At 39.7% G+C, this 24,737-nt stretch overlaps 1 protein-coding gene across 1 annotated transcript in view; it reads left to right on the top strand.

Moving 5' to 3' along the window:
• Window positions 1-24,737, top strand: part of TSSC1 (tumor suppressing subtransferable candidate 1) — a 269,381-nt gene that overhangs the window by 240,254 nt on the left and 4,390 nt on the right. Inside the window, exons 6-8 of the mRNA XM_006882920.1 lie at window positions 10,772-10,908; window positions 16,244-16,411; window positions 17,869-18,036. Coding sequence (XP_006882982.1) covers window positions 10,772-10,908; window positions 16,244-16,411; window positions 17,869-18,036 — 473 coding nt within the window. The remainder of the gene's footprint in view (window positions 1-10,771; window positions 10,909-16,243; window positions 16,412-17,868; window positions 18,037-24,737) is intronic.

Raw genomic sequence — 24,737 nt, 5'->3', positions numbered from 1 at the left:
GTTTCAAGGCATCTCTTTCTGTTCATAAGGAAAACCATTCCCAGAAGTTCCTTTGTTCTTTTATGCATACCATATAGCTGTGCCTACAAAAACCTGCCTTCGGTTTGACTTCAACTCATAGCAGCCTCTGCTGGGTTTCTGAGACTATAAATCTTTTTAGGAGGATACTGCTCGTCTTTCTTCCATGGATTTGAAGGTTGACCTTTTGATCAGTCTTCTGTGTTTCGAACTACATCACCAGAATTCTTATGCCTAAACTATTGTTGTTGAGTACTACTGAGTCAGAACGGCAGTAAATTGCAGAAGGAGGAGATTTCCCATCTTTCTTCCATGGAGCAGTGGTGAGTTTGGACCACATGCTTTTGAGTTGGTAGCACAACTCCTATCACTAAACCACCAGAGCTCCCTATACCTAACCCGTTGTTGTTATGTGCTGTCAAGTTGCCCAAGACTCATAGTGACCCTTTGTACAAATACCCTAGTTACTGTATCAATATATCTCATCCAGAGTCTTCCTCTCCTGCACTGTCCCTCCACCCTCTGAAGCATGATGTCCTTCTCCAAGGTCCTTCCTGACAACATGCCCAAAGTATGTCAGATGGAGCTTCAAAATCCTTGTCTCCAAGGAACAACTTGGTTTCACCCTCTCTCGGAAAGGCCTGTTGTTTCTCTTGGCAGTCCATGGTATGTTCAAGACTCTCTCCAGCACCAAAACTCAAAGACATTGATTCTTCTTCTATCATCCTTGGTCATTGTCCAGATCTCTGATGCATAGCAAGTAATTGCAAATACTAGGGCCTGAATCAGGTACACCTTAGTCTCTAGAATGACATTGTTGCTTTTCAGCGCTCTGGAGAGGTCCCTGACAGCAGATTTACCTAATGCAGTTTGTCTTTTGATTTCCTTACTACTGGTGTCAAGAATATTGATTGTGGAACCGAGCAAGCTAAAACTGTAAACAGTCTTGATGTCTTCTCCATCTGTCGTGGTGCTGCCAGTTGGCCCAGTGGTGAGAATCTTGTTTTCTTGATGTTGAGCTTCAGTCCATATTGAATACTGCAGTACCTAAATTAGCCACTGGTAAATCAATGAGTCCATCATAGGTTTACAACCATCTTTAGATGTGTGACATGCTAACTGTCCATAAGCACATGTGTATGCAGTGCTCTGACACCATGGCAAAGGGTGCTAGTATAGGCAGTGGTCATAGCTGTTGAATAATTACTCCACTTCAATCACAGTAGTTCAAAGGGCAAGGGTATATAAGTTGAAATCTGCTTTTATAGTTAGCTCCCATTGTCCACAAGTTCCACATCTTTGTATTCAACCAACAATGAATAAAAATTATACGAGGAGGAAAAAAAGCAATTAAGTGGTCAAAGCAATCTTTCAAAGGCTAAGAAGGAGTAGAAAGTGCTATTTGCATAGCATTTACATTGATTTAGGTATTACAAGCAGTCTAGAGATGATTTAAAGTGTATAGGGAGGTTGTGCACAGGTTATATGCAAATACTACACCGTTTTCTGCAAGGAACTGGAGCATCCTTGGATTTTGGTATCCACAGGGAGTCCTAAAACCAATCTCCCTTCGGTATTGAAGGACAGCTGTACTGAATACTTTGTACATTTTAATAGAACAAAACCCTGCTACTTCTTAGCCTTGCTATTCTCACTCCAAGAGATGATGCTTACTTTGCTCAGCTGGTCTTCTACTATTCTCATTATTGATCAGCACAAATATTTTCAGAGTCTATTGTATGCATGGCACTGTATTCTTACAGTTTGTATTCTTCTTCATCAAAATTGGTTACCTTTTTTAGCTCTGAGGCTCTTGATTGCAGGAAGTACAGCAACATGACTTTGGAATTTTATGCTGAGATTCTTAAATGTGCCCCACGTAAACTGCTAAAGATGATGCGAGTCACATCGTTTTGTTCATTAGAAGGTGTGTTCTTTTGTTCACATCCTAGCATTAGTAACATCTCCTCTGAAAAGGTTTGTGGGATGCCTTTAATCATTCCTTTTGGACTGAGAGGCACTGAATATTTCTCTTTAATGCTGAAAAACAGATTACCACGTGCATTGCACCCTGTGGAGTTCTTGCTGAGTTCTGTCTCTGTGTCACCAGGAAACAACAAAAAAAAATGTGATTGATTAACCTTACAACTTGTACCATGCTGTCGGCCTGACTAGACCCTCAGAAATTGATGGTGAAATCCCTTTCAGGTTTTTATTTAAATTTACCTTCCAGACTTTTCTCTGTACCTATAGGTGTGAAGTTTTCATTGCCCTGGGAGCACTTGCATCAAAATGAGTAATGGAGTCGTATCAGATCCCATTTCTGCCACTAGCTAATTTTTTGACTATGGTGAGTCACATAGGTTTTAGTTGTCCTGTCTGCAAAGTAAAAAGTTAGGGGCTGGACCACTTAAGATCTTTCCCCTTACTCCTGGTTAGAGTTTGGGTAGCATAGTGCATGTGCACTGTTAACTTAAAAGTCAGCTTTTAAATCACTAACTGCTCCTTTGGAGAAGGAAGAGCAGTCTCCTCCTATGAAGGTTTTACTGCCTTAGAACCCCAGTGAAGGGTAGGTGTGGGTTCAGATTGATTCAGCTGCACAACAAGTTACCTAAATGTTAACTGTTTGGTATAATTAGTATTTCTTATCTCACCATTTCCTGGTTTGGCTAGGTCCTCTGTGTCATGGTCTCTCATGAGGCTACAAATAACTTATCAGCCAGGACTAGGGTCTCATCTGAAGGTTTGTCTGGGAAGGATCTGCTTCCAGCTTCCTTTCGTAATTTTTATAAGATTTGGTTTCTTACAGGTTTCAGGCCTCAGTTTCTAACTGACTGTTGGCCAGAGGCTCCTTTTAGTTTGTTGCCATATAAACCTCCACAGTGTAACAATTTGCATCATCAAAGCTAGCAGGAAGGAAATGAGAGTGTTTTATAATCTAGTTTTTGGAGTTATATTCCCTTAGTACTAGTTGGAAGCCAGTTACTTTGGGGGGAGAGCATTCCACAAGGCCGTGAAGATCAGGAAGTGGTGAATACAGGGGACCGTGTTAGATGCTATCTACCACAAGTTTCTCTTACTTTTAACCACATCTGTTTTACAATCTAGCTGCCTAACTGCTTACAAATTAATGTTCCAAAAATCCCACTTGTTTTATTCTGTTCTCCAGGTTGAGGAAAGCCCACTTAGTCAGTTTTTCCACTCAACTTAATCCAGACTACCTATTCAATTTTTCCTAGTGTTCCAACTTGCAAGCCCCATTCAGTCAGGTTTATTTATGTTACCTCTACTTTTGTTTATGCTTTTGTTTTTATAAAAAGTATCTTACTCCTTTCATTTGATGTAAGTTTTGTTTAGTCTTTAAATTTCAAGTTCTGAGCCTGAAGAAACCTCTCTTTAGTTTCTCCAAGTTATTTTCTACTTTCATTGCATTTTCTTTAAAGTTACATTATTGTTTAAATTTTTGGTTATGTTAGTTGTTGGGATTTTTCTCATTCTTTTTTTAAGTCAGTTACAACTATTTAATTTCTTGGAGCCTTAGTTATCTTAATGTATTTACTAGAATTTATTTTACTGAAATACAGATGTAAAAATATTTATCATAGAATCTAACACACAAAACTTGATCGCTACTTTTACTAATATTACTAAGTTAAGTGTTTTAATTGAATACATGTACATCTGTAGCCAGACATTCATGAGAGCACAGATGATGCCTAATATTTATTTTGCATTTACCTTAGCACCTACCATAGAGGTCGTCAATAAATACCGAGTGATAGTGTCACCATCCTTCCCTCTAATAAGCACTCTCGTTGCACTTCTTCTAAGACAGATTGGCAGTCCATGGAGTATTGGTTTTTGGCAGTCTGCGGGATATTTAGTTTTATTCTCCATCACCATAACTCAAGAGTATCTGTTCATCTTTCGTCATTCCTATTCAAGTTCCAACCTTCAGATGTATAGGAAGCAATTATCAGTCACACCTTAGTCTTTAAACTGAAATCGTTGCTCTTTAACACTTTGGAAAGGTTCTTACAGTGCAACACAACTTTTGATTTCTTTTTTCCCTTCTAACTTTTGATTTCTTGACTGCTAGTATCATGGATCCTAACAAAATGAAATCCTTGGCAACATCAGTTTTCTCCATCTATTACTGTGACACTGATGTATCAAATGTGATAATAGTTACCTATGGTGGATGATGTTGGGTGGAGCTCCCCGATTAAAACTAGCTTGGAAGCAGGAGTGGCATCTGCTTCCGTAAATAGCTTGCCTCTGGAAACCCTATGAAACTGGAGAAAGGATGAAAATCACGCAAGTGTTGAGGACTTTCGTTCATAGGATCACTATGTGTTGCCTACAACCCTACAGCACGTAACAACATAGAGAGAGACCAGTTGGCCTAGTGGACCAAAAGTGATGCTACCAAGCCAAAGGTGGGTGACTCTAATCCGCGGCCCTCAGGCCTATTTTTCGTTGTTTTTGGTCAGTCTTGAAGGTTGTGTAGCCCTGGTGTGTCCACTTGCTGTACAGAGGTAACTTGTGGTTTCTATGAAGCTGAACACTATGACACTAATGTGTCAAATGTGATAATGGTTACCCATGGTGGACAGTGTTTGGTGGCGCTCTGCGATTAAAACCAGCTTGGAAGCAGGACTGGCATCCTCTTCCATAAATAGCTTGCCTCCCGAAACCCTAAGAACCTCAAGAAAGGATGAAAGTCACACAAGTGTCGAGGACTTTCATTTATAGGACTCTATGAGGCGCCTACGACTCAATGGCACTCAACAATAACAACAACATTATGATATTGCCTATTGGCCATTGGTGAAGATTTTTGGTTTCTTGATCTTCAAATGTAATCCATATTATAGGCTCTAGTTTTTGATCTTCTGTGACAAGTGTGTCAAGCCATCGGCAAGCAAGGCTGTGCCATCTGCGTAACATTGGTTGTTGCAGAGTCTTCTACCAGTCTTGATAATACATTAATCTTCATAAAGTCTAGTTTCTCAAATTATTTACTCAACATCCATATTGAACAGGTATGGAGAAAGGATATAGTCCTGATACACACCTTTTCTGATTTTAAACTGCGTAGTGTTCCTTGCTTATGTTCTGACAAATGATTTTTTTCCCCCCTAAAGGTAGCGATTTCACATGAAAACATTTAAGCATTCTGGGATTCCCATTCTTCTCTTTGTTAGCCATAATTTGTTATTATGTACACAGTCAAATGTCTTTGAATAATCAATAAAACACAAATGAACATCTTTCTGGTATCTCAGCTTTCAGCCAAGATCCATCTGACATCAGCAATGATATCCCTTATTCCCTGGCTTCTTTTTAATCCAGCTTTAATTTCTGGCCATTCCCTGCCAATTGTTTTTGACTAATCTTCAATAAGATTTTACTTGCATACTGTATTAATGATACTATTCTATAATTTTCCACATCCTGTTGGATGATCTTTTGGGGGAATGGAAACATGTCTGAATGTTTGCTAATCAGTGGCGCTGTCAAATTTCTTGTCATAGACTAGTGAGCACACCCATGGCTACATTTGTTTAATGAAACAGGTCAATTGAAATAGGATCCGTTCTTGGGGCCTTCCCCCCCGCCCATTGTCAATCTGTATTTAGAAGTTAGGATTCCTTTCTTGAGCTGTGGATTTGGGTAGCAGACACTGCTTAGTTTTGCTGATTTTGACTTCCTGAGAAATCATTATGGAAGTAAAAATCATTCTAGAACTTTATTTCTTTTGAGGATTCAGCTTAGGTTACTGTTTTGGAGTGATTTTATGCTCTTCTTCCCACACAAGACACAAGACCAGCTTGCTGAGTTCACTGGGTTAGAACTTGTATTAACTTTGTTCTGAAATATGACATAATGTTTTCTATCATTGTAAACAATTTGACTGTCAATGTATTTAATAGAAAATTAATTAGGACACAGTATTTATTACTTGGAAAGTATATTTTCATCTTTTCACATTCTTGCTTGCTTAACTGACATAATTTTTTGTATATTTGGTATAATTAATGTTTAATCACTAACTTGATAATGTTACCATGTGCCGTGGAGTTGGGCACATAGCTTACTTTCCAGGAGGTTTTCAGAGGCTGTCAATCCCACAGAGGAGATGAGATCACCTGTCATTTCCCCTTGGTGTAGTTGGTGAATGAACTGCCAGCCTTTTGGTTGACAGGACAACTGATTACTCCCCAGGCCACCAGAACTCTCGAACCTGGTAATAGGTCTCAGGAAACAAAAATAACATCTGTAAAAATGTTGAAAACTATTTTCTTCTCCCTTGATAGGATTTTACAAAAATATTGCAAAACTCATTTAACATTGTCTACATACTCTACTGTAACTCAGCTGATTTCTAGCTGACCTTCCAGTGGGTTTTAAGGGAGCCTGCAAATTCTATAGGAGGAGATTGCCCATCTCTCTTCCAAGGAGCAGCTGGTGGATTCGCACCACCTGAATGATGCCACCTTTGGGTTAGTAGCACGACTCCCTACGGACTAGACCATCGGAGTTCCCTGGCACATAGACTAGTCCATAATACATGTCAGTATATTCAGTTTGATTTGTTTTTTTGTCTATGGTACATTTAGTATTCTCTGCCAACACCACAGTTCAGTGGCATTAGTTCTTGTTTGTTTTTCTCTATTCATTGTCCAACTTTCACATGCATATGAGACAGTTGAAAATACTTTGGCTTCTGTCAACTAAAGAAAACAGAATACCTCAAACTCATTGTCATCGTACAGTAGCTGATTCTCCAGTATGTTTTCTGGGACTATGAATCACACAAGAGGACTCTGTCCATCTTTTTCTCTAAGAGCTTTTAGTGAGTTTACATTGCCAGAGAGGAAACATCTCTGGCTTCTCAGCACTACTCCATACAGACTATGCTTTTATACTTTAAGGAGGTTTTTTGCTGAATACTGCTTCTTCTTGATTGCTACTTCCATGAACTTTGATTATGGGTCCAAATCAGAGTCAACTCAATGGCTGCTAACAATGACATTTCAATTCAAAGGAGCCCTGATGGTGTAGTGGGTACGTGCTTTTCTGCTAACTGAAATGCTAGTGGTTTGAACTTAATCAGTCACTCCATGCTACAGAAATTTAACAGCTTACTCTGTAAAGACTTAGAGCCTTGGAAACAGTAACTTCTGCTCAGTTCTGTAGGGTCACTATGAGTTGGAATCAACAGTAACAAGTTGTTTTTAGAGTGCAGAAGGGATGAGGGATGAAGATAGTGTCTTTAAGATCTATTTGAGTCTCTGGTGCCAGTTATTCCTACCATCCCATATAGTTTGTGTATTTTTAATGCTATAATTCTGTTTTTGCTCAAGCTAGATTTTGCTCAAGTTCAAATTGAGTTTCTTTGAGAAACATATAGGCAGCTGTGACCTGCTTTACATGTGCTGCAAAAAATCCTGGGGAGAATGCACAGAGTAGAAGCACTGGTTTGTCAAAGGAAGTCTCTTTGAACGTCACTTGCAATCTGCACATCCTTTCTATTTGCATAGTCACATTCAAATGCATGGCATACTGCCTGGGCTCTTGCTGTAGTCACTGACGGGAGTATTTGCCTCCAAGCTCTGCCCCTCCAGTTTCTCCACATAACAGCTGCCAAATCCATCTTCCAAAAGCAGGACTCTGGCAGTGTGTCCCTGCCCCACTTAAAAATCTTCAGTGACTCTCCACTGCCTGCCAAAGTATTAACTACTCACTGATTTTCATGACCATAACCTAACTTCCTGGCTTAATGCTAGTATTTTTAAGTCCAAGAGGACTATTTGCTATTCTCCATACATCTTTTCATTTGTCTGGTTTCTGTCTTCTACCCTCAGCCACACTCCCTCCCGTTTTTGCCTTTCAGTTGTCTGCACATTCTCCAAGGCTTACCTCAAATGCTGCCTACTCCCTGGCCTCTTCCCTGTTTTCCTGTCTAGCTGAGTATGACTTCGACTCTGATTCTCTAAGCACTTGGCACTTCTTTAATTCTGCTTTACATTCTAATGATTCACGCCTCTTTGTAGCTGCTTGCTGAAAGGTCCACAGTTCAAACCCACTAGTCACAGGAGAGAGGTACGGCAGTCTGCTTTCTTGAGATTGCATCCTCAGTGACACAGTGGGGCAGTTCTACTCTATACTGTGGGGCAGCTATGCATCTGCATAGATTTTATGGCAAAAGGCTTGGATTTTTTTTTGTCACTACTATGCCTCATCCACTGTCTTTCACACACTTCTTGTTGGGTGTCATCAAGTCTGCTATGAGCCATAATTAACTTACGTGTTGTTGTTTTATGTGCTGTTGAGTCGCTTGTGACTCATAGCAACCCCTTTGTGCAATAACTCTGAACACTGGCCTATCCTGAGCCAGCCCCACTGTCTCTGACACACCAATCCCTACTACCCCAGTTACTGTGTCCGTCCTTCTCATCTGAGGTCTTCCTATTCTGCGTTGCTGCCAAGTCCTTTGAAAATTCTATAGATAATAAAAGAGCATTCCTTCCAGTAGCAAGGAGTAACTATTTCTTGGGTGGAAAAAAAGAACCCTTTTACTTTTTTGGAGCTAAGATTAATAAGTCATACTTATTAATAGACTGTAGTATACAATGGTGAAACAGATACAGGTTTTTATGATAAATATTTTTATATATGCAACATGTTACGGGTAAATTCAGCATAGAAAACAAATGTTTTAACTTAGATACCATAAAACAAAAGTCTCCAGCCTGCCTTTTCTGAGAAGTGCCTTTGCTTTTCCACCACATCATTGCTTTATGGAACAGAAGGAAGTAGTGGTGAGGGTAGTGGTGGAACTAGGTATGGAGGATTTAGGTAGAGACCCCACAGGAGGATTACTTATAAGCACATGTAAGGAGCAAGGTAGCAGCTGTCAGCTTGGCAGATCTTAGAAGAGCAGCTTGTGGGAGCTTCAAGGTCTGTAGAGCCTCAACAGTACTCTCACTGCTGGATAATGGAACTCCGCCGTTTCTTCTTGCCACATACTAAGAACAAAACTACTATATCAGTGTTCAGGATTCTTTTCACATTCTCACAGGGTCTGTTGGAAGAGTGAGGGAGATAGGAACAACATATTCAAATCTCAGGAAAAGGAAACAGGAGGTTTTTAAAAGTCCCTGTGGTCACAATGCATTCCTTCTCAAAGATCATGTTTTCTCACCCATCCCAACCTCCTAACAGTAACCCAGAAATCTTTGTTAGTTCATGTATAGACCTCTTGAGATTTTGTAGGGCTGGCGTCTTTTAAATGAACCAAAAATCTAAAGGTAAATCCATAACTTTATGTGCCCATATTAGTTCCAGGATGATTTGCTTACCTCCTGAAGCAATCATGGCCCAGCCAGGGTTTAGAATCCTACTTCTAGCCTGTTCTCTTAGTACTGTATTCACTGAGAACCAAAACTTGATCTGCGAATGGCTGAACACAGATTCCTCTCCTTTGGTGAGCAAGAAGAGTGAGCTCCTGCTTGGCTGTCTTCTGTTGTGACTTCCCAGTTGTCGTGTTCTCGTGTTCTCCGTAACAGCACTTACCAGGTAGCTCTGTCCTTCACGGCTCTGTTCATCCCTCAAACTCTGCATCTTCACACTGGTACCTGCTCTGCAGCAGGCTGTTGAGAACTAATGAATACACCACCTGATCGATGAATCCGGCATGGCCACAGGATCCCAGCCACCATCCTCACTAATGGATTATATGGTCGCTTTAGGACTCTAATCAGAGCAGTTTTAATCAAAGCAAATAAAGCCTTTTGCAGCAGGTTAGCAATGTAACTTCTTCAGTTGCCCTCTCTCTAATACTCCAAAGAGTACAGGTAGTTTTAAAGTTAAAGTGAATTAAGTGATTGTATATTGGCAGGAATTTTACAACCTCTCAGAGATAATTGGAGCCCTGGTGTGGAGGTGAAGGGGTGGGGTGCTGGTAGAGGAGAGAGTGCCATCTCTTGCCTTCAAAAGACAAAAATTAAAATAAAAATGAGAGCAAATGTGATATGCCTTTGGGCATAAAATCCCAGGATGACTGGTAGGTGGAGCTGGGAAACGAGAGATCCTCGTTACCAGTCACAAATAGGAGCCCTCTCTTTCCTGTGGGAGTAGGGTTTGATCCCCAAGAGACAGTTCCCGGTGGCTCTAGGTGAAGTCTTTATTAGTCAGCTCACTTGCCTATTGAGGTTTAATTAACTTCCAGGCAAAGCATTTAGGAATCTTCAAAACACAGAAGGGGAAGGGGATTTTGTATATTTAAAATAATATTTGATTAAATAAAGCACGTATTCCCTTTTGGTGTTCCAGAAGTGGCCACCACATACTTTGCTTTCTTTGTTTTTGAGTAAATCCAGATGTGATGAAGTTATTGTGTATTTTTTTTTCCAAGCTCATACAGATTATCCCTAATCATGTACTTGCAAGCAAGGCCTGTGTATTAAAGGATCTATTAATAAGCATTCATTTTTTTTTCCTATGCTCAGTTTTATAATGTTTTGGTTGTGGGTTGGTTTGTTCGAGTAGTTTTTTTTCTTCTTTGCTCAGATAAGGTTCAAACATTCTGGCCTTTTAAGGCAAAAAAGACAAAAATAAATCTTTAGAGTTCTTTTCAGTAATTATTTTCAATAATATCCTGTGGGGAAAAGAGATTTCGTTTTCTGAAGAGAGTTTCAATGACTTTTCTTTTCTTCTTGCATTGAAAATATTACCAAATTTCCAGCTGGCCAGCTCAGCATCTCTGGAAGGAAAAGGACAACTGAAATTCACTTCGGGAAAGTGGAGCCCACATCACAACTGTACCCAAGTTGCCACAGCGAATGACACCACCCTAAGAGGGTGGGACACTCGGAGCATGAGGTCAGTGGCGTCTCCTTTTGGTGGTGGTGGTGGTGGTGGTGTTAGGTGCCACCGAGTCCATTATGACCCATAGTGACCCTGTGAACATCAGATCTGCACCATGCCCTGTCCTGTGCCGTCCTCATCATCACCGTCACACTAGAACCCATTGTGGTTTCCAGTCACTATGTCAGCTCAACTCCTTGAGTGTCTTTCCCTCCTTCACTGACTTTCCACTTTACTGATGTCTTTCTCCAAGGACTGACTCCTCTTAACATGCTCAAAGTATGTGAGGTGAAGTTTCACCATCCTTCCCTCACAGGAGCATCCTGGCTGTCCTCTCTCCAAGACTTGTGTGTGTCTGCAAGACATTCCTTTCTACAGGGAATCTGAATTCATCTTCTGCTTCTTCCTTTGTCTCTTCTGTTTCCGTTCTTATTGAACAAGACCACTGTCTTGATGGAGACAATTGTAAGCCACATGCTTTTGGGGACATGCAATTTGTCTTCATTTTACAGCCATAAATCATATTTTGTTTCTTCACCTCAACTTAGGCTAACATATCCAATAGTGTTGAATACCTCAGTTGATTGTTTAATGTCCCGTATTGATATTCTTTAAGTGAAAGCAGTGTGTGATGAAAATTGGGGGCAATGCTTATGCAGTACCTCATGAGTGAGAAGGAGACTATGGAGTACTCTCGGTTTCTTTGAGAGACCAAAAGTCACAACCACCATCCCTTTGATTCAGTCTCTCTTAGGTAGTTGTTTTTGACAATTTCTATTCCTGAAAGATGCATGCCTATTGGGTAATCATATTTTGTCATTTAGCTAATTATATGCAATAACCAGCAGTTCTAATGGAACAAATAAGAGCAATTTTTCTGTTCCAGTTGTGATTTTGATAAGCACAGGAATGATGGTGTGCATATCTGTTGTCATGGCAACAGAAGCCTGTGCAAGCTTTTTTAAGATACAGTTTATCCCCTCAGCACACCATAATTTATCACTATGCTGAAAAGACGGATGTCTTGTAATAACTTGTGTTGCCTTTAAGGGTGGGGGCATAACTTTAAATTTAGTTTCATGGCTCCTCTGAAAATTCAAGGGCTAATAAATAATCAATTGCCTTTTCCTCAGCTTGTGCATATCTGTACACAGGGTTTATTCAGTTTTATAATCAGACGTGGGAAGCCATAGACTTCTACCATGATGAATATCCTGACTGATGCCCATTTCTCTGTGTCTTGAGGTTATCTTTTTCACAGTTTTCATTGTTCTTTAAGGGGATATGAAAAATTTTGGTATCTAGGGACAAGAAAATTGAAGATTGACATTATGGATTGATGGAAATGAAATTAAAGAAAAACAGTATCAACAATAACTTTGAATGACCATGTCTGTAGTTACCTCATTTTGCCCTGTGCTGCTACTTTATGATGTGTTGATTTTCACTGGAAAGCTGGACCTCAGGAATTGAGAGCCATACCCCTTCTTACTGACTATTGTCTCTCTCTTTGCTAGCTGCATTGGTTTTTATTTAGCCAAGATACTTTAGTGTTTGTTATAGAATCTACTGTGCTTTTTATTAAAATAATTCCCACTAGTAGAGAGCTCCGGTGGCTTAGTGGGTAAGAAGTTGCACTGCTGACCAAAGGCACAGGGTTCAGATCTACCAGTTGCTCAGTGTGGAGAAAAATGGGCAATCTCCTGCTGTGCAATTTACACCTCTGAAAGCCCATTAGAAGGTCAGGTATGAATCAGTTCTGACTCAGTGGCATATAATAACAACAGCACAGCTTGCAGGAAACTTTTAGTACATGATTATTGTTGTTGTCGTTATTGTGTGCCATTGAGTCAGAATCAACCCACAGCTGACTTTCTAGTGAGTTTTCAGAGGCTGAGAGGAGGTTGTCCATCCTTTTCACATGGAGCAGCTGGTGGATTTAGAACCCTGTGCCTTCTAGATTATAGCACAACTTCTAGCCACTAGGCCACCAGAGCTCCCTTAGTTCATGATTACTGCTAAACATAACTAGGTGGTACTTTTCTGTCATTTCACTGTACTTAGGTAACTTAGGATTCTTGTGATACTAAACTGTGTGCCAGTGGTGCATCAGTTGCCATAATGATTACACGTGGTTGACAATGTCTGGTAGAGCTAACAGATTAAGACTGGCTTGGAAGCAGGAGTGACATCCACTTCCTAAATATGCCTATGGAAACTCTATGAACTTAGAGGAAAATTTTTATAAAACAGGGTTAGGGTCTTTTTGTTTATAGAGTCACTGATCAGTGACATTTAACGGCAACATGTAAAGCCTGGCCCTTGTCTCCTTTTTGGAGTTAAGTGAAGTGGTGGACTCTATACAATGGAGCTCTTGTTTTGGTTGAGGGTCTGTGTGGATTGTGTGGTTGTTTTTATTTAAGCCTCTTGTTTAGAGTTAACAAAACCTCCTAGAGTGCCTTATATTTAAAAGTTGGGCCCAAGGGATTATATTTTAATCCCTTGTTACTATTTTTTAGCTCTTATAAGAAATAAATATATAACTCTTCTAAGTAATACAGCACTCTGGTCTGTTTGCTGTACTGAGGTAATCTGGGTTTGCTGTGACACTGAACCGTTTGCCTTTGGAGTCTCAAATGCCTTAATTGAACAACTGTGCCATGTGTGTGCCAGACACCATAATGGCTACCCATCGTGGGCAGTGTTTGGTGGCGTTCTCAGATGGATTAAGGTTTAGAAGCAGGAGTGGCATCCACTTCCTAAACCACATGCCTGTGGAAGCTCTATGAACCTGGAGAAATGTTGATAGTTATAGAAGGGCTCCAGGCTTTTGGCATGCATGCGTGCGTGTGTGTGTGCGTGTGTGTGTGTGTGTGTATATATATATAAATATAAAATGTGTGTGTGTATGTGTTTGGGTGGGTGTGTATATGTATATGTATATGTATATGTATATGTATATGTATATGTATATGTATATGTTGGGCCCATGTATTTATTTAATTATGAGCTGGGTGTGAGGGTCTAGTGTTATTTTTGGAGGAACGTTCTTAAACATTTTGCAGCAGTCCTCTCTCATTTTGCTGCAGTGAGGTAATCTGAGTTTGCTGTGATGCTGAACCTTGTGTGATTAGGGGGCAATTGCCATAATCGCTACCCAAGGTGGACAGTGTTTGGTGGAGCTCCCAGTTTAAGATAGGTTTAGAAGCAGGAGTGGCCCCACTTTCTAAACCACATGCCTCTAGAAACTCTTAGAAGTGGAAGAAACAATAATAGGTATAGAAAGGCTTCATGTCTTTTGTTCATGGGGTCGCTATGAGCTGTGCCCAACTCGACACCATTGAACAACAACATCTAAAAAAGCATTTAGTCACCAATTTGGGGCTGGAATCCAGATTGGGAAGTCATCTGGAGCAGCCAGATTCTTATAGAGGTTTGTTTTCTAGTTCTGGTGAGGATAAGGGTGGAACAGTTACTTGCCATTGGGTGTGAGTTGATTGTATTAGGCCTCCAATTGGAAAAGAAATGTGGTCAAACATTCTTATAAGTGGTATAGCACTGATCTGTCCACTTGCCCTACAGAGGTAACTCGTGGTGGCTGTGATGCTAAACACTGTGACACTGATGTGTCAAATGTGATAATGGTTACCCATGGTGGACAGTGTTTGGTGGACATCTCCTATTAAAACAAGCTTGGAAGCAGGAGGGGAATCCACTTCTGAAATAGCTTGCCTCCGGAAACCCTATGAACCTGGAGAAAGGATGAAAGTTATACAAGTGTCCAGGTCTCTCATTCATAGGGTTGCTATGAGTCGCCTACGATTCAACGGCACTTAACAACAAAAACAACAATCATAACTGTACATCCAAATCCTAGACTGATAAATTTTAAGTTTTACACACTTGCTTTTTTGACAAGGAAGATCTTAAAAGTTTAGGGTATCTCATTTTAGGGGGAAAAATGAGGGTACTGGAAATTATACACACACACACACACACACACACACACACACACACACACACACTGGAGCCAAATATAAAAGCTGGTTCAGAATTTAAAAGTGGTCTAAGGATAGAAAATCCAAGTGGGGGCAGGGAGAAAGGAAAAGAATTGAGTTTATCTACCTTGGAGAACAGAGAAATGTAAGGTCACTTAATAATGGTCTTCAAATATGTGAAAGATAATTACAAGGAACAAAGGAGCCCACTTGTACACCATCCCCATTGAAGCTATAAAGAGTGAAGAAATTAAATTATGGGAAGAGGGATTTAAGTTTTCCCCAAGAGAAAAAAAATAGAAATGGCAATATAGAATATATGCACAGAGACAGAAAAGACTGTGTAACCACTAGACCAAGCAAAGAGTAGACAGACCATTACTGATCTATGAGATCTTGTGACCTCCACACCCCCCCTTTTTTAACTATCCCACCAACCTTACCGAACGCTCTTCTCCTCTGTTCTCCTGTTTTGGGTTTATGCAATCAGGAGGAGTCCTTGTAATAGGGAAATACTCTGATCTCGTCAGAGGAGGAACCATGTAATTTATGTACTGAAACTTAACAATTCTCTCTGCATCTTTCAAATGAGTAGATTACACTGGATTGTCTCAAGTTATCCTTCGATATTGACATTCTAAGATGGCATGAATAGATAAAGGACATGTGCAATAATAAAAAAAATTGACTCCATTTTCTCCATAGCTTTTCCAACTTTTTCTTCCTCTTCTTCTTCTTTTCTCTTTGTATGTGTGTGTATATTTGTATCTCCCAGAGATATCTTCTCTGTCTGTATCTCTCTGTATCTCCCAGTACCAAAACCAACTATTTTCTTTGCTCACTACGTCCTTCCAAAAATATGTCAGGTGTCTTACCCAAAAGCTTGTCTTAGTTTCTCCATGACAGTCATGTTCCCTCTGGCACAATCTCACTCTCTAGATACCCAGTAACATTTTTGACAGCTGGAAACCGATATCAGCTCCACAGCTTGCCCAGAGGATCACAAATACATTCCCGGGGAAAAAAAAGTAAATTATATAGCATGCATTATAGTCATTATCACTGCTCAGATGAAGGCTGCCAGGCTCAGCTGGCATCCACAGCCACTCCGGGTGCCCGAGGCCCAACCTCCTCGTGCAGGGGACAGACAATCCCTGTAAGCCAGGAGTGTCACCAGCTGGGATTTCCCTCAGCTCAGATGCCAGCAGTGAGACCACTGGTATCACCAGAGCTGAGGGATTAAAGGAGTTACTAGGAGACTAATGCATATTGCAGAGCTCAGTGGCTTTTTCTAATCTAGTGAATATTTCTGTATGCTGTTCTTTTTTTTCTTTCTCTTTTCTTTCCCCCAGCCAGATATACTGCATAGAAAATGCCCATGGACAGCTGGTACGAGACCTCGACTTTAATCCCAATAAACAGTACTACTTAGCTAGCTGTGGAGACGACTGTAAGGTGAAGTTCTGGGATACCAGAAATGTCACTGAACCTGTGAAGACCCTTGAGGAGCATTCCCACTGGTAGAGTGACTTATTTTTATGCTGGTTTAGGGAAAGGGGGACTATGTAATTTATTTTGCTAATTACTGTACCATTTAAAAAGGCATAAACTAGCTTAGTTTGTGCTGTTGTGAACCAATCAATCAATCAATCCAGTTTTATTTTTCCTAAAGAAACACTAATTCCAAGTCTGTGAATGTTTGTGATTTATAAACTTAGGCAGAGATGAAAACCATTAGATTCTTTTTTCTATAGAAACAGTGCTGGTTCAAGTATGCAAAAATAAATGTGCACAGATGTTCACTGCAGCCTTATGTGTAATATAGGAAAACTGGAAACTGCCCAAATGTCCATCAATAGGGGATTGGTTAAATAAATTAAGTGCCATCCATTCAGTGGAGACTATGCAGCTGTCAAAAAGAATGAAGAATATCTGTATATGCATGGACATGGGAAGGGGCCCAAGATATTCACTCTTTAAAAAATATTATTTGAATGTTTACCATATGCAAGCTTTTGCTAAGTAAGTTAAAAAGAAAATCAATTTGTAGAATAGTATGTGTCGTGTGAATCTGTCTTTTATTTAGAGAGTTTGTGTTATGTATACACACCCTATGTGTCTCTAGAGAGAAAGTGTAAGAGCTGAACTATCATCAGTAATCCCCTCTTAGGTGAAGAGCAGCATGTGACAGGAGACTTTACCCTTATGGTCTCTGGATGGTTTTTATAACTCATCAGGAGATACATTGCTTTTGCAATCAGAAAAACAGTATCAAGTGTTTTTTAAAAACCAAAACACTGTTGTACAAGTTTAATTCGTTTGGTATATTGCAAAAGTCACCTTTAATCCTTATAAAAAATGCTTAACTATTCTGCTTAGCAGCTCCAGAGGGGTGTACTTCCTGTGCTAGATGTTCACACCTTCTGCCCTAGCTCCTCTGTGGGCCCTGTAGCTGCAAATGCTCTACCACTAATTTTAAGGCATAAAGCTGAACCAAACTCCCTGGGCATGTGTGTGATCCTGTGAAGACTTATCATTGCTCCTTTGTCTAAGGACCTGTGGCAGCTATTCATTGGGAAGTTGTCACGAAGTTTTGTTTAATATAACAGGTTATCTCTAATCCATATCTTGCTTTTGGGGGTGTTTTTATTTTCAGAATTTTAGAAAGCCTGTCAGAAGTATTGAGGAATAAGCCTTCTTTTTTCTCTGAGGCTTTATACTAACATTTAGTCTTTTTTGTCTCTGTTTGTTGAGATTTAAGACAATATTTTAGAGAAACATACTGCAAACTGAACCCTAGACTGAAAATTACCTGAAGTCAGACCGTGTAATTTGAGATTGATTTTACAGTGTAATACTTGTACATACAGTATAAAACTTGATTCCAGTCATGTAATGATCCTTAGATTAACTTGATGATGCAGTTTAAAAATTTGTATCTTGTCATTTAGAGAGCTGCCTGATTTTTCTTTTGCAGGGTGTGGAATGTCCGCTACAATCACTCTCATGATCAGTTGATCCTCACAGGAAGCAGCGACAGCAGAGTCATCCTCTCAAACATGGTGTCCATTTCCTCCGAGCCTTTTGGTCATTTGGTGGATGATGATGACCTCAGTGATCAAGACGAACACCATCAAGAAGAGAAGTAAGAACGTCGTATTACTTACTTTGGAGTGATTCTAGAGGCCGTGAGAATTCTTTCCTCACAGATAATGCCTTAATCAAGGTGATTTATATAAAAAAAAATATTTATTTAAATTGAACATTCCATGTCCTCACTGCTATGAAGACTCAGTCTAGGGGTCGTTGTTGTCGATTGCCTTCAAGTTGAGCACGACTCATAGTGACCCTATGAACAAAAGGCCTCAAGCCCCTCTACAACGATCAACATGGTCATGAGCACAGTTATCTATCTGTTATCTAGTTATTTATTATCATTATTATTGTTAGTTAGCTAGTTAGTTAGTTAGTTAGTTATCTAGGGAGCTCTGATGGCCTAGAGGCAAGAAGCAGTGTTGCAATCCTGAAGGCACATGGTTCGAGGCCACCAGCTGCTCCATGGGCGAAGGATGGATGGTCTTCTCTCATGTGATTAACTGCCTCTGAAAACCCGCTGTAGGTTCAACTATGGGTCCATTCCACCTCTGCAGTACTCACCAACATCTATGAGCTCCTAACATAGGGAGTCATTTAAGTTGTGTTAGGTGATACCTCCTGGCTTGTGTTTTTATCACATGCTACACAGAATATGTTAAAGACTGGCCTTAGTCTTCAAACTGAACTTCGACATTGATAATAATGAGAATTCATATACTAGATCCGTTCATTAATTCCTGTGAGAGAGAGATTATCAGTACATTCACTATAGTGATTAAATTAAAACGTGTTGTTGAATGATTCACTTGGTTCACTCAAAGACACTTAAGCAGTAATTTACAGAGCTGGGGCTTGAACCTAATCTCACTACCAAGTTCAAGTTCATTCTCCTGTATATACTTTGCTTCTCAGCACTATTTATAAAGTTGTTGTTAGGTGCTGTCACATCAGTTATGACTCACAATGACCCTGTTTAAACAGATCAGAACTCATCCTGATTCTGCACCATCCTCATGGTCTCCACGGTGCATCTACCTATTTTTGTAGTCACTGAGTCAGTTCATCTCTTGAGGATCTTCTCCTCTTTCCCTGACTGTCTATTTTCCCAAGCATAATATCATTTTCTAAGACTGATCCTTCTAAAAAAGTACTCAGAGTATGTAATATCAAGACTCATTATCCCTGCCTCTAAAGAACATCGTGGTTGTACTTCTCCCAAGAGAGATTTATGTGTTCTTTTGGTAGTGCAAGGGCTATTGAGCATTCTTCACCAACACCACAATTCAAAGGACTCAATTTTTCTGTTTCCTTATTCATTGTCCAACTTCCACATGCATATAAAGCATATAATTAAATATATAATTAAAATACCACGACTTTAGTCAGGCACACTCTAGTCTTTGACATCTTTGCTCTTTAACACTTTAAACAGTTCCTTGACATTACATTTACCCACAGCATGGGTGTTGGTCATGGATCTAAGGAAAATGAAATCCTTTACTTTAATGTTTTCTCCATTTATCATGATGTTGCTTATTGGTCCAGTTATGAGAATTTTTGTTTTCTTGCTATTGAAGTATAGTCTATTTTGAAGGTTATAATCTTTAATCTTCTTAAATACGTGCTTGAAAGCCTCTTTAATTTTTAGTAGGCAAAGTTGTATCCTCTGAGTTATACAAGCTGTTGATGAATCTTCCTCCAATTCTGGTGCTACATTCTTCTTCATCAAGTCCAGTTTCTCATATTATTTATTCAGCATATACATTGAATGGTATTAAAAAGATGCAACACTGATGCATACCATTCTGAATTTTAAATCACACAATATCTCCTTGTTCTGTAAAAAAAAAAGAAAAATTGTTCTTGACTCATATACAGATTCCACATGAGCATAATTAAGTGCAATTCCCATTCTTCTCAGTGTTACCCATAACCCATTATGATCTACACAGTTGAATGCTTTTATATAATCAATAAAACACATATAAACATCTTTCTGGTATTTTTTGCTTTCGGCCACGATTCATATGGCATCAACAATCATACCTTTCATTCTGTGCCCTTTGTAGATCTAGCTTGAATTTCTAGAGTTTCCCTGGTGATGAACTGCTCAAGTAGTCTTTGAGTAACCTTCAATGAAATTTTATTTATGTATCAGATTCATGGTAGAGAGGGTTAAACCAGGCTGCTCCTTGGAGGCAAGGATTCTGGGGCTTCGTCTGACATACTTTGGACATGTTGTAAAGAGAGACAGGTCTTTGGAGAGGGACATCATGCTGGGCAGAGTGGAGGGACAGCGCAGGAGGGGAAGACCCTCTATGAGGTAGATTGATTCTGTGACTGGGGTAATCGGGATGGGTGTGTCAGAGGCAATGAGATTGGCACAGGATAGAGCAGGGTTTAGGGCTGTTGGTACATAGGGTCGCTATGAGTCGCAAACGACTCGGTTCTATAATTTCTGCATGTTTTTGTTTCACTTCTGTTGGGAAAGGGAATGGATATGGGTTTTTCCCAGCCTGTTGACCAGGTAACTGTCTTCCACTTTTCTTGGTGCAGGTGTGCACATGAGTATATGACTGTATTTATTTGCTGAAACATCTTGGTTGGTATGCTGTCAATTCATAGTCTTATTTTTTGCAACACCTTAGTGCAGCTTAGACTTCTTCCTTCCGTACCATTGATACTGATCATGTACTCCGTGAAATGGTTGAGCATATACCAGTTCTTTTTGGTACAGTTAATACAGTGAAGGTATTCCTTCCAATGCTTCAATTAATATTTTGCCCATAGAATCCCATAGGTCAGTTTTGCAGCTCAAGGCTTGGATTTGTTCCTAAGGTCACTCATCTTGAGAAATGATAGGCATGTTACTCCCTTTTGATTTCCTAACTCCAGTGCATTGCAAATGTTAATGCTTTGCTTTATATTCTCAAGTTGTACTTTGAAATCTTCTATTCAGTTCTTCTATTTATTTTGTCCTTTCACCTTATCTCTTCTAGGTCTATGAACAAATGTTAGAGTCTCTTCTGACATTTATTTTTGTCTTTTCTTTCATTCTTGTCTTTTAAATCATACTTTGATGTCTTCATGTATGTTATCATTGATGATCCCACAGCTTGTCTGGTCTTTAGTCATTACTGTTCAGTGCATCAAATCCATTCTTGAGGCTTTTTAAATTCAGATAGGATAAACCCAATGTTGTATTTTGTTTTTTCTGGATTTACTTTTTTTTTTTAAGGAGTTTCAGTTTGAGTTTGAATAAGAATAACTGACCATTCCACAGTCAGCTCTTGACTTTGTTCTGAATGAGCTTTTTCACTATTTCTTTCTACACATGTTGTTGTTGTTGTGTACTTTTGAGTCAGGAGCGACCCATAGCTGACCCTCTGGTGGATTTTCAGGGGCATTTAATAGCACTGGAGAAGATTGCCTATCCTTTTCCCAGAGAGCAGTTGGTGGCCTCGAATCACATGCCTTCAGGATTGCAGTACAGCTTCTTGCCACTAGACCACCAGAGCTGCCTTCTACACATGTTGTTGTTGTTAAGTGCCGTGAGTTGTAGGCGGCTCATAGAGACCCTGTGAACAAAAGGCATGGACACTTGTATAACTTTGGTCTTTCTCCGGGTTCCTAGGGTTTCCAGAGGCAAGCTATTTCTACACATGTAGTTGATCTAATTCCTGTATACCATCAGATGAAGTCCTTGTGTGTAGTCACTGTTTGTGTTCTGATTTTTTTTCTAAACAAAGATCTTTATAATGAGTAAATCACTGATTGTAGAAAAGTCTGCCATGCATGCAATCTCTGACCTCATTCTGTCACCAAGGCCATATTTTCCAACTACCAGTCCTGTGTTTCCACCTTTTGCAGCCACCATTTGTTGTTAATGCTTCTTTAGTGCATGTCGATCAATTTTATACTGCACAAGTTGGTAGGAATCCTCAGTTTCTTCATCTTTGGCTTTAATGTTTGATGCGTATATTTGAATAACAGTTATATTAACAGGTCTTCCTTGTATGCATATGGATATTTCCCTATCATTAGAAACATTGTACTTCACAGCTGATCTTGAAACATTCTGTTTTGAAAGCAAAAACCATTCCTCTTCAATTTGTCATTGTTGCTTATATGTCTGCATTTAAAATGTGGCTTTCAAAATGGCAGAGAACAGTCCCACTAATGCCTAGAACATTGATCTTTAGGTATTCTATCTCATTGATTACAATTTCCAATTTTCCTAGATTCATCATCATACATTTAACGTTCCAGTTAATAGTGTTTGCAGCTGTTTCTTCTGAGTCATACCACATCCACAAATGAAGGTTTTTGATGAGGACCTCAGTTTTGCTTTAGGCAGCCTCATGTACTTCCTAAGATTTTCAGTAGTTGATTTTAAAAAGTAGATCACCAGGTCTTTATTATAAGATGCCAGCCTTGGTTGTTTTTTTTTTCCAGCAGCTAAACATGCTCATTTGTACCACCATTGTTAACATTAAAACAAAAAATAGAGGGAATCAAACCCATTGCAGTTAAATTGATTTTGACTTATAGCGACCTAACAGGATGGAGCAGAACTGTCCTGTAGGGTTTCCAAGACCATGATCTTTAGTCCTGTGGGATAGTTGATGATTTCAAACTGCTGACCTTTAGGTTAGTAAGCACAGAGTTTAACCACTGCTCCTGTCAACAGTGATGCCTATTGAAACAATTTAGTTTTTCTTGAGGAGATTTGCTTTCAGTTTGGATATCTACTTCCTGTATGTGAGTGAATATGCTCCAGGTTCTACCACAAAGAATTCAGACTCCCATGATGGCAGAAGAATACATTTCTAGAATAAAACCCAGTTTAATTAAATATTTTGAGCCATTTCAAAAGGCAATGCCTTTATCTCTCTCTTTTGAGATTCCAGAATTTGGTTTCTCTACCTGAGTTTACTCGAAAATTACTTTGTGAAGAAACATCTATTTGGAACTTTAAAATGGTATTTTACCAATTTGTTAGCTTCTTGACTTTGTTGTTTTTCTTTTCCAATACTTAGAAACACAGGCCAAGCAAAGAATAATATTTAAGCATAATTACAGTGGTTTCAGCCTAACAGTCTGCCATTATACAGTCTGGATTTTGCCTTCTTCATAATCATCTCGTCTCACAGCCAAAGCAGGTGTTCTCAGGTTACTCCGGATGTCAAGCCTGTATTAGAGGAGAAACCTGATCATTCCCTTAATTGGAGTGAGTGTGATTAATTGGGGCATTTTCCTCCATGCAGGTGGTTTCAGAGCATCTGGGTGAGTGAAGATTGGAGTACTTGCTTGTTGTTGGACATGCCTAGCAAAATGACTTTTGCTTCCAATAATTTCTTAGCAGTCTTAATACATATATATTTCTTGCTTCCTTTTTTAGTCCACAAACCTTATTAAATTCAGGAAAATAAAATATCCCCTGTGATGGTTGTAAAATTGTATTTGTAACAAATCACTAGTTGTCTAGCTAGTACATATATTTACTTGGAAGACTAACACTTTATAATGTATTATTTAGGCTTTATCAGAACACAAACCTAATTATTAAAGGGCACAAAGAGAGAATCTGCCTTATTGCTTTTTTGTAGAGGTAAAGCATTTTTCTGCAAAAATATTGAAGAGTACTTACAGTACAGCATAAGGAGCCCTGGGAATTAGTATGTATCATGTTGCACTGCTAACTGAAAGACTGGGAGGTTGAATCTACCAGCCACTCTTTGAGGAAGAAAGATGTGTAGTTTTCTTTAATAAAGACTTCTGTTGTTTGTTGTTGTTGTTATGTGCTGTCTAGTTGCCTGTGACTCATAGTGACCCTGTGTACAACAGCTCTGAACCCAGCCCTGTCCTGAGCCAGATCACTGACTCCTCCTACATATCTACCCCCATTACCCCAGTTACTGTATCAATCCATCTCATCTGGAGTCTTTCTCTCCTGCGCTGTCCCTCCACCCTTCCAAGCATGATGTCCTTCTCCAAGTGTCTGTCCTTCTTGCCCACATACCCAAAATATGTGATATGGAGCTTCAGAATCCTAGCCTCCAAGGAGAAACTTGGTTTCACCTTCTCCAAGAGAGACTTATTTGTTTGCTTGGTGACCCATTGTATGTTCAAGACTCTTCTCTAGCATCACAGCTTAAAGGCATCAATTCTTCTTCTGTCATACTCAGTCATTGTCCAACTCTCTGGTATATAACAAGTAATTGTGAAGACCATGGCTAAATGAGATATAGCCTGGACAATACAATGGAGGGTCGATAGGGATTAAAATATCTTAATATCTGTGTGTGTGTGTGTGTGTGTGTGTGTGTGTGTGTGTCTATCTCTCTGTTATTGCTATCTAGTGGGAGCAGACTCATAACTGACCCTTATGGGCTTTCAAAGGAGGTACATTGCACAGGAGGAGATTACCCATCTTCCTCTCTCAGAGTCGCTGATGGATCTGAACCCCTTCCTGGGTCAGGAAGTTGTGCTGGCCTAGTGGTAAGGAACTGCACCATCAACCCAAAAGCATACAGTTAAAATCTACCAGCTAATTCATGGAAGAAAAAGAAATAGTCTCTTCCTGTGCAATGTACTACCCCTAAAAACCTGCAGGAGGGTCAGCCATGAGTTGATCCCGACTTGTCTTGGAAGTATATAACATTATCATCTTTATGTTGGCAGCACAACCCCTTTCTCACTTGGCCCCCAGAGGCTCCCCATGGTTTGGATAGAACAGCACACACACAC

The sequence above is a fragment of the Elephantulus edwardii genome, unplaced genomic scaffold (genome assembly GCF_000299155.1).
Source record: "Elephantulus edwardii isolate Elephantulus edwardi_28Jun2011 unplaced genomic scaffold, EleEdw1.0 scaffold00025, whole genome shotgun sequence".
NCBI lineage: Eukaryota > Metazoa > Chordata > Mammalia > Macroscelidea > Macroscelididae > Elephantulus > Elephantulus edwardii.
Note: the sequence above shows the minus strand (reverse complement) of the source record. Positions and strands in the feature narration are given on the sequence as shown.